At 39.0% G+C, this 10,847-nt stretch overlaps 3 protein-coding genes across 3 annotated transcripts; all 3 read right to left on the bottom strand.

The window, feature by feature from the left end:
* Positions 1 to 494: 494 nt before the first annotated feature.
* LOC137747745 (2-oxoglutarate-dependent dioxygenase DAO-like) lies at positions 495 to 2,738 on the bottom strand. The gene is made up of 3 exons (XM_068487899.1): positions 2,546 to 2,738; positions 830 to 1,152; positions 495 to 746 (listed from the first exon to the last, which is right to left on the bottom strand). Exons 1-3 carry the CDS (start codon positions 2,736 to 2,738, stop codon positions 495 to 497), a joined length of 768 nt encoding a protein of 255 aa, XP_068344000.1.
* Positions 2,739 to 3,248: 510 nt separating this feature from the next.
* On the bottom strand, positions 3,249 to 5,169 carry LOC137748902 (2-oxoglutarate-dependent dioxygenase DAO-like). Its single transcript, XM_068489095.1, has 3 exons — positions 4,790 to 5,169; positions 3,772 to 4,090; positions 3,249 to 3,680 (listed from the first exon to the last, which is right to left on the bottom strand). The coding sequence occupies exons 1-3, from the start codon at positions 5,140 to 5,142 to the stop codon at positions 3,429 to 3,431; spliced, it is 924 nt and encodes a 307-aa protein (XP_068345196.1). The 5' UTR covers positions 5,143 to 5,169; the 3' UTR covers positions 3,249 to 3,428.
* A 3,669-nt stretch (positions 5,170 to 8,838) lies between these two features.
* LOC137746420 (2-oxoglutarate-dependent dioxygenase DAO-like) lies at positions 8,839 to 10,575 on the bottom strand. The gene is made up of 3 exons (XM_068486439.1): positions 10,185 to 10,575; positions 9,182 to 9,500; positions 8,839 to 9,090 (listed from the first exon to the last, which is right to left on the bottom strand). The coding sequence occupies exons 1-3, from the start codon at positions 10,535 to 10,537 to the stop codon at positions 8,839 to 8,841; spliced, it is 924 nt and encodes a 307-aa protein (XP_068342540.1). The 5' UTR covers positions 10,538 to 10,575.
* Between the last annotated feature and the right edge of the window lie 272 nt (positions 10,576 to 10,847).

Here is a 10,847-nt window from a genome sequence, read left to right as displayed (position 1 = left end):
TATTTATTACGTCAAGTTTACATAATGAGTGTTGTGGATACAAAAGAGTGATTTTAAAGTTATTCGTGAAATAATTATACAACTCAAGATATATTTTCTTGTGTTTACCGTATTTTTCATGTCAATCTTACATAATACGTGTTGTAGACACAAAAAAAATATATTCCCATTGACACCATAGGTTTTCTCCTTCAGTACACGACTCGCCTTCAAAACCAAATTGTTGGGTTGATTGATTACTCTATGATCGAAACCATGACACCATTGTTCTTTCAATGAGCAATCCCAATTCTATTAACAAATTATAACACCGAAGAAATCTCCACTAGAAAGTAGAACCAGAAACAACAGTGAGATTATCTGAACAAATCGGGATTAACCAGTTCAATTAGACAACATTGTAATATAAAATTACTTATTTCAAGATATTATATTAATGTAAACATAGCAACGCATTAGGCTCACTTGTGTCTGGTGCCGCATCAGCAAACTTATTAGGAGGGGGTGCGCATGAGTGCAAGGACTTCACCAGCGTGCAGTTTTGTGGAGAGTATGAGCTTTCTGTAATCTTCGTAAGTAAAAGGAACGTAAATTCGAGGGTGCTCGGAATCCACAAATTCCAGCGGAGCTTTCACTAGCGCTTCCTCCTTAGGTCCCAAAAGGAATGTAGCAATCGAAATTCGAATGGTTGCCTCCGTGGATTGTACTCTGTGCTTCACATTGCACAACCTCCCATTACTCCATGCCTTGACATAAAAATATCAACAGCATAAGGAAATATGCAGAAATGAAACATGTTACAAACTCGAAGAATTGCTGGGAAGCTAACCTGAGCAACATCCCCGATATTAACAAGTTGAGCGCCTGGGGAAGGATCAACAGCTACAATGGCGCCCGATTTGTCCATCACTTTCAAACCACCGACATTTTCATCGTCTTGAAGAATGGTTAGAAATCCTGAGTCTGTATGTAATTGTACACCAGATGATCCAACTGATTCAGGAGTGAAGTTGTACTTGTTCATCCTGAAGTGGCAGGGCCAGCTCTTGAGATACTCGCTATCAGCCAACCCTACACTCTCTGCCAACTTCTGCGCTATATCCACAATCTGCTCATACAGTGCTTGAGCATACTTCTCTATCACGTCTCTGCTCATTTAGTAACAAAAACAACTTGAAGTCGAGTTCTTCTGCTGTGCATCAACGAAATAGATTGCTCAAATTTACGACTAGATTTAAAAGTGCTAGATGAAACCGTCGTATATAACATTCTGCTAAAGCACAATTTAACATGTGTTCGGAAACCTATGTTTATGTTTTCAACTAATGAAAAATCACAATCAATATGTTTGTGGATACTTTTTTCTTTTTCTTTTTTTAAGTCAGTTCAGTATACGTTGTTACGTGGAGGTAGGTAACGAGGAAATGTTCCTTAATTGTAAGGAGCCAAGTGGCTTTTTACAAATATGAGTACTGAAAAAACAATTAAGGCTGTAAATTTCTTCTTCATTCAACAATAGTCTTCAATTGAGAATTAGAGTTTAGGGTTGACATGTAGACCAAATAACATATATGACTATTGACTAATCTAGAGATTACGGTTCTAATATTCTTTTCATTCCAAATAATCACACGGAGATTAAGCATCGTTTGAGATTTTGACCTCACCGGAAATTAAGCATCACTAAACCAAATAATCAAGTTGTGTTTCCTTGTTTTCTCTAAAGCTGAAATGTAATAAAATTAGGGTTTTATTCGCAGTTGCACCCCCACATATTATTGATTACACTTCATTTACTTAATACACTCACATCTACTTTTCAAATTAGAATTTATTTTCAGTACAGACCTCACATATTTTTCAATACTACCCTCATACATCACACTTTTGTAACATCCCATATCGACCAATGGAGAGGGGGTGATATGCTTTATATGTACATGCCCACCTTCATATAGCACGAGGCTTTTTGGAAAGTCACTGGCTTCGGGTTCCATCGGAACTCCGAAGTTAAGCGAGTTTGGGCTAGAGCAATCCTAGGATGGGTGACCCATTGGGAAGTTGCTCGTGAGTTCCTAGAAACAAAACTGTGAGGGTGTGGCTCAAAACGGACAATATCGTACTATGACGGAGTTGGTCCGGGATGTGACAACTTTCCACCCCACATCAAACTCTATGTATGTTTGCTTCAATTGCGTGTTCACCCCACAAACTCGTTTTCTTTCTTCCCGGATCTCCATATTGAAATCAAGCAAATTGAAACCAAATGAGATTTTGCTCTCAAATGATTTGAACAATAAGATTCTCAGACGTTTTAAGTCTAACCATGGAAGCCTTATACAAGGTTTGGAATCGTATAACGGGCATAGAAGAGAATGTTATCACAGTAAATTTTGGGGTGCATTCATATTATTATTATTATTATTTTTTAAATTGTACGGACCCTAACTAATCATTCAATATTGTACGCTAATAAAGAAACCCTAAAGTTATACCAAGTAGAGAACAAGTAGTAAAATTATCAGACGATCAGAAGCAAAGCTGTGGTAGGAAGAAGCATCCAACTGAGAGCAAAAGCTGTCGACAGCCTGACGCGATCCCATGTCGTAGAGCCCCAAAGCTTCATAGAGAGGGTTGAAGCTGCCGGGAGCCATGTATCCACTTCCAGCTATCACATCCTTGTTCTGCTTCTTGATCTCCATGGGCAGGTCCAGCCCATGGAACCCAAAATTATACATTTTTGGACAACAATACCCCATATCTTTTTCATTAATTCCATTGTCTACCCTCTTTTCTCTTCCTCCTCCGCCATAAATCCAGCAACCCAACCATGGCTTCTCCACCGTCTTCCCCGTAGGACGACTTCATCCTCCCTCTCCGATTGGCCCTAATGCTAACCCAATCCGAGTACACCCACCCGAACCCAACCCTGCCTTCCTCCTCCCTGGTGGTCCGCAACGAGACCGTCGCCCTCCGCCGTGCCAAATTAAACTGGTCTTAACAGGTTCCTATTAAAAATCTAATGAATTGATTTGTCACATCTAACGTCAGGTTTACATAATGCATACCGTAGACACAAAAAAAAAAAAAAAAAAAATATTCCCACTGAAACCATAGGTTTTCTCTCCTTCAATAGACGACTCGCCTTCAAAACCAAGTTGTTGGGTTGAATGACTAATCAAAGATCCAAACCATGTCACCATTGTTCTTTCAATGAGTAATCCCAATGTTTTTAACAAATTGTAAGACCGAAGAAACCTCCACTAGAAAGTAAAACCAGAAGAGAGATTATTTGAACAAATCTGGATTAACCAGTTCAATTAGGCAACATTGTAATTTTAAATTACTCATTTCAAGATATTATATAATCTCTGTAAATACAGTTATTGGCATTAGGCTCACTTCTCTCTGCTGCCACATCAGCAAACTTAGGAGGGGGTGCGCATGAGTGCAAGGGCTTCACCAGTAGGTTGTTTTGTGGAGAACATGAGCTTTCTGTAATCTTCGTAAGTAAAAGGAACGTAAAGTCGAGGATGCTCGGAATCCACAAACTCCGCCGGAGCTTCCACTACCGCCTTCTCCTTCGGTCCCAAGAGGAATGTAGAGATCGAAAATCGAATTGTTGCCTCCCTGCATTGTACTCTATGCTTCACATTGCACACCCTCCCGTTGCTCCATGCCTTCACATAAAAATATCAACAACATAAGAAATATACCCAAATGCAACATGTTACAAAAAATTGGAGAGACACTAAACAGAAAATAAGGTACCTTAGCAACGTCCCCTAGATTAACAAGGAGAGTGCCTGGGCAAGGATCAACGGCTACAAAGGCGCCGGATTTGTCCATCACTTCCAAACCACCGACATCTTCATCGTCTTGAACTATGGTTAGAAATCCTGAGTCTGTGTGTAAAATTACACCAGAGGATCCAACTGATTCAGGAGTGAAGTTGTACTTGTTTATCCTGAATTGGCAGGGCCACCCCTTGAGATAATCACCATCAACCAACCCTAAACTCTCTGCCAACCTTTTTCCTATGTCCACAATCTGCTCATACACTGCTTGAGCATACTTCTCTATCACCTCTCTGCTCATTTAGTAACAAAAACAACTTTAAGACAAGTTTTTCTACCGTGCATCAACGCAATACATTGCTCAAGTTAACGACTAGATTTAAATGTGCTAGATGAAACCGTCGTATATAACATTATGCTAAAACACAATTTAACATGTGTGCAGAAACTTTTTTTTTTTTTGTGCTTTTAACTAGTGACAAGTCACAATCAACATGATCTATTAAGGTTGTATTTTTTTCTTCATTCAACATTAGTCGTCGAATGAGAATTAGAGTTTAGAGTTTAGGGTTGAAATGTAGACTAAATAAAATAGAGTAATGCTAAGGAGACTAAATTTATAGACTAAATTTGCAAACTAAATTATGTGTCATCAATAGGAAATAAACACGTTTATCAACATTTAAGTAATAATCAAATCATCAACTTCCATGTCATGTAGTTTACAAAATTGAGTCTATAAATTTAGTCCATTAGCATCACTCAATAAAATATATGATTATTGATTAGTCTAGAGATTAATGTTCTAACATTCTTTTCACTCAACAACCATTGTCCGAGATTTGACCTCAGCAGGAGACTGAGTGTCACTAAACTAAATAATCACGCGGATTATTGAGGTTGTGTTTCTTGCTTTCACTAAGTTAAAATGTAATCAAATTACTGATACCAAGTAGAAAACTAGTAAAATTATCAGAAAATCAAAAGCTAACCTCTGGTAGGAAGAAGCATTCAACTGAGAACAAAAGCTATCGACAGCCTGACCCGATCCCAAGTCGTAGAGCCCCAAAGATTCGAAGAGAGGGTTGAGTTTATTGGGAGCCATGTATCCACTGCCCGCTATCACATCCTTGTTCTGCTTCTTGATCTCCATGGGCAGGTCCATCAAAGATCTGACCACTGATTTCATCTCCGACATCAGAGCCGGTGGGATCATGTGGTTCACAAGCCTGAAGCATCCCCATGTCTCTGATGCTTCCCTCAGCTTCCTGTACTCTTCTGCATCTGGAAATTTTTTCAGATCAATGGCTGGGATTGTCCTGCAATCTTCCTCTCCTTCTCCCATTTCTGAATTTTGGGTTTGTTTTTTTATTTCTCTTTTTTGGTGAATACTAAGAGACTTCCGAACTCTACTTTTTATTTGGACATTTGAGTGTACCATACGCATTTGGGGTTGAATGAGTGTACCATAATTATTTGGGGTTGAATGCAAGAACAAAAATATTAGCACGTCATCCATGTGCGGAGAAATTTTTGCAGCAAACCGTTTATGCACGTACAAAACTAGGAAAAAATTTCTCCCCAGGGCAACGTGGAATCTTACAATCCACGGGTTGAATGCAAGAACAAAAATATTAGCACGTAATCAATGTGCAGAGAAATTTTTGCGTCCAACCGTTTATGCACGTACAAAACTAGGAACAAAATTTCTCCCCGGGCGGCGTGGAATCTGACAATCGGTGCCCTTAGGGGCCCGACGTAAAATATTAGCACGTAATCCATGTGCAGAGAAATTTTTGCGTCCAACCGTTTATGCACGTACAAAACTAGGAACAAAATTTCTCCCCGGGCGGCGTGGAATCTGACAATCGGTGCCCTTAGGGGCACGACGTCCTCGTCAGCACACTTTCGGCTGGGAAGTGGTTCTGATACCAAATTGTCACATCCCAATCCACATAGTAAGATATTGTTCGTTTTGGGCCACGTCCTCACGGATTTGTTATTGGGCTTCCACCCAAAACGCGTCTCACTGTAAGGAGGTGAGCATGTACATATAAGACACATCACTTCCTCTCCCTCAGACGATGTGGGATCTTACAACTTACATCCCCTAAACCAAGTTACAACCTTTTTTACCAACTACAAGTTTCGCCAAACTAGTTTCTGCGAAAAGTTAGATGGAATGGCGGCCATCTCCTCTATCTTTCACCGGTCGCTCATCCTGAATTTCTTCCAAATCTTCATCGTTTCCTTTCTTGCCTGCTTGTTCTTTCCAATATGCAGCCAACTTCTTCAGCCGCCTGATCTCTTTTGAAGAAACGTTTTAGCTTGGATCATTCACGATTGATCGTACTCTTGATGCATATATATTTGAATTTAGCATAAAGGTGTGAAGAAATAGTAGTCATTACCAATTTATGATAAGTTACACAAAATTACCTCAATTATGGATCGCATCACAATCTCATACTTAAAATATGATACATTGTAATATCATATCTCAACTTATGAATTTGTGGCAATGTCAGACCTCTGTTAATTAATCTGTTGAATTGATCGTTAAGTGATAATGTGACAAATGCAGAGTGATATTTTACAGATGTAAAAGATCCTTTAGATAAAAAAATAAAATTATAAAATAAATCAATTAATAAAAAGTAAATTTTATGCCAGAAAAAAAAAAGGTTAAATAAAGAGGAGCAGCCCACCTCAACTAAACCATCCATCCTCACCTTTCTTCCCCCTCCATCCGCCCCCCTTTCCTTCCTTTACCACTAAAACCACCAGCACCGTGCCTCCTCCGACACCTCCTCCTCCGCCATCGTCCACAAACTACAAGGCCTACACTTCACCAACCTTGTCCTCTTTGCAACCACGCCAAGCTCGACCTCACGCACCAAATTTACGACTAGATTTAAAAGTGCTAGATGAAACCGTCGTATATAACATTATGCTAAAGCACAATTTAACATGTGTTCAGAAACCTATGTTTGTGTTTTCAACTAATGAAAAATCACAATCAATATGTTTGTGGATACTTTTTTTTTTTTTCAAAGTCAGTTCAGTGTACGTTGTTATGTGGAGGTAGGTAACGAGGAAACGTTCCTTAATTGTAAGGAGCCAAGTGGCTTTTTACAAATATGAGTACTGAAAAAACTATTAAGGCTATAAATTTCTTCTTCATTCAACAATAGTCTTCAATTGAGAATTAGAGTTTAGGGTTGACATGTAGACCAAATAACATTTATGACTATTGACTAAACTAGAGATTACGGTTCTAATATTCTTTTCATTCCAAATAATCACGCGGAGATTGAGCATTGTCTGAGATTTGACCTCAACGGAAATTAAGCATCACTAAACCAAATAATCAAGCGGATTATTGAGCTTGTGTTTCCTTGTTTTCTCTAAGCTAAAATGTAATAAAATTAGGGTTTTATTCGTAGTTGCACCCCAAATATTATTGATTACACTTCACTTACTTAATACACTTACATCTGCTTTTCAAATTACAATTTATTTTCAGTACAGACCCCACATATTTTTCAATACTACCCTCGTACACCACACTTTCCACCCACATCAAACTCTATGTGTGTTTGCTTCAATTGCGTGTTCACCCCACCAACTCGTTTTCTTTCTTCCCGGATCTCCATATTGAAATCAAGCAAATTGAAACCAAACGAGATTTTGCTCTCAAATGATTTGAATAATAAGATTCTCAAACGTTTTAAGTCTAACCATGGAAGCCTTATACAAGGTTTGGAATCGTATAAGGGCATAGAAGAGAATGTCATCACAGTAAATTTTGGGGTGCATTCATAATTTTTTTTTTTAATTATACGGACCCTAACCAATCATTCTATATTGTACGGATTTATACCAAGTAGAGGAGAAATTTTTCCAAGTGACGGGAACACCATGACACGTGGTGTTCCCTCACACATTAGGATTTAGTTATATTTATTTATTGAAATATAAAATTGAAAAATATTCAAGATGTCAAATCCTAATGTGTGAGGGAACATCACGTGTCATGGTGTTCCCGTCACTTGGAAAAATTTCTCCAAGTAGAGAACAAGTAGTAAAGTTATCAGACAATCAAAAGCTAACCCATGTTGTTATGTGGTAGGAAGAAGCATCCAACTGAGAGCAAAAGCTTTCGACAGCCTGACGCGATCCCATGTCGTAGAGCCCCAAATCTTCATAGAGAGGGTTGAAGCTGCCGGGAGCCATGTATCCACTTCCAGCTATCACATCCTTGTTCAGCTTCTTGATCTCCATGGGCAGGTCCAGCCCATGGAACACAAAATTATAAATTTTTGGACAACAATAACCCTTAACTTTTTCATTGATTCCATTGTCTACCCTCTCTCGTAGCCTCTCTCTCCCTTTCTTCTCTTCCTCCTCCACCATAAATCCAGCAACCCAACCATGGCTTCTCCACTGTCTTCCCCATAGGACAACTTCATCCTCCCTTTCCAATCGGCCCCAACGCTAACCCAATCCAAGTAAATCCACCCGAACCCAACCCTGCCTTCCTCCTCCATGGTGGTCCGCGATGAGACCGTGGCCCTCCGCCGTGCCAAATTAAACTGATCTTAACGGGTTCCTATTAAAAATCCAATGAATTGATTTGTCATCTCTAACGTCAGGTTTACATAATGCTTACTGTAGACAAAAAAAAAAATATATATATATATATATTCCCACCGAAACCATAGGTTTTCTCTCCTTCAATACACGACTCGCCTTCAAAACCAAGTTGTTGGGTTGAAAGACTAATCTAAGATCCAAACCATGTCACCATTGTTCTTTCAATGAGCAATCCCAATGTTTTTAACAAATTGTAAGACCAAAGAAACCTCCACTAGAAAGTAAAACCAGAAAGAACAGAGAGATTATCTGAACAAATCTGGATTAACCAGTTCAATTAGGCAACATTGTAATTTTAAATTACTTATTTCAAGATATTATATAATCTCTGTAAATACAGTTATTGGCATTAGGCTCACTTCTCTCTGGTGCCACATCAGCAAACTTAGGAGGGGGCGTGCATGAGTGCAAGGGCTTCACCAGTAGGTTGTTTTGTGGAGAATATGAGCTTTCTGTAATCTTCATAAGTAAAAGGAATGTAAAGTCGAGGGTGCTCGGAATCCACAAACTCCGCCGGAGCTTCCACTAGCGCCTCCTCCTTCAGTCCCAAGAGGAATGTAGAGATCGAAAATCGAATTGTTGCCTCCCTGCATTGTACTCTATGCTTCACATTGCACACCCTCCCATTGCTCCATGCCTTCACATAAAAATATCAACAACATAAGAAATATGCCCAAATGCAACATGTTACAAAAAATTGGAGAGACACTAAACAGAAAATAAAGTACCTTAGCAACATCCCCTAGATTAACAAGGAGAGTGCCTGGGCAAGGATCAACAGTTACAAAGGCGCCGGATTTGTCCATCACTTCCAAACCACGGACTTCTTCATCGTCTTGAAGTATGGTTAGAAATCCTGAGTCTGTGTGTAAAATTACACCAGATGATCCAACTGATTCAGGAGTGAAGTTGTACTTGTTCATCCTAAGGTGGCAAGGCCACCCCTTGAGATAATCACTATCAGTCAACCCTAAACTCTCTGCAAACCTTTTTCCTATGTCCACAATTTGCTCATACACTGCTTGAGCATACTTCTCTATCACCTCTCTGCTCATTTAGTAACAAAAAAAACTTTAACACAAGTTTTTCTACCATGCATCAATGCAGTATGTTGCTCAAGTTAATGACTAGATTTAAATGTGCTAGATGAAACCGTCTATAACATTCTTCTAAAACACAATTTAACATGTGTGCGAAAACTTTTGTTTTTGTGCTTTTAACTAGTGACAAGTCACAATCGACATGATCTATTAAGGTTGTAATTTTTTCTTCATTCAACATTAGTCGTCGAATGAGAATTACAGTTTAGAGTTTAGAGTTTAGGGTTGACATGTAGACCAAATAAAATAGAGTAATGTTACGGAGACTAAATTTGCAAATTAAATGATGTGTCATCAATAGCAAATGAGCACGTTTATCAACATTTAAGTAATAATTCAATCATCAACTTCCATGTCATGTAGTTTGCAAAATTAAGTCTATAAATTTAGTCCTCTAGCATCACTCAATAAAATATATGATTATTGATTAATCTAGAGATTAATGTTCTAACATTCTTTTCACTCAACAACTATCGTCTGAGATTTGACCTCGAGACTGAACGTCATTAAACCAAATAATTACACGGATTATTGAGCTTGTTGTTTTCTTGTTTTCACTAAGCTAAAATGTAATCAAATTACTGATACGAAGTAGAAAACTAGTAAAATTATCAGAAAATCAAAAGCTAACCTCTGGTAGGAAGAAGCATTCAACTGAGAGCAAAAGCTGTCGACAGCCTGACCCGATCCCAAGTCGTAGAGCCCCAAAGATTCGAAGAGAGGGTTGAGTTTGTTGGGAGCCATGTATCCACTGCCCGCTATCACATCCTTGTTCTGCTTCTTGATCTCCATGGGCAGGTCCAGCAAAGATCTGACCACTGATTTCATCTCCGACATCAGAGCCGGTGGGATCATGTGGTTCACAAGCCTGAAGCATCCCCATGTCTCTGATGCTTCCCTCAGCTTCCTGTACTCTTCTGCATCTGGAAAATTTTTCAGGTCAATGGCTGGGATTGTCCTGCAGTCTTCCTCTCCACCTCCCATTTCTGAATTTTGGGTTTGTTTCTTATTTCTCCTCGTTTTTTTTTATACAAACAGCGAGAAGAAAAAGCTTAGCACGCCTCCCATGACTGTACCATATGCATTTGTTTTTGATCAATTATCAACCTCAAGGAACACGAGGCATGTACTATCTTATATACAAAGTCAACTATCCAAAAGGCCTGTGTCATGTTCAGTTTTGCAGATTTGCAATGGCAACGGACAACAATAATACATACCTCTAGAAATTAAATCGACCTAGAAAGAGATTTGGCAGGTAAGTGAAAAGATTGAGGAAGTTGAGGTGGCTCTG

The sequence above is a fragment of the Pyrus communis genome, chromosome 10 (genome assembly GCF_963583255.1).
Source record: "Pyrus communis chromosome 10, drPyrComm1.1, whole genome shotgun sequence".
Lineage (NCBI taxonomy): Eukaryota > Viridiplantae > Streptophyta > Magnoliopsida > Rosales > Rosaceae > Pyrus > Pyrus communis.
Note: the sequence above shows the minus strand (reverse complement) of the source record. Positions and strands in the feature narration are given on the sequence as shown.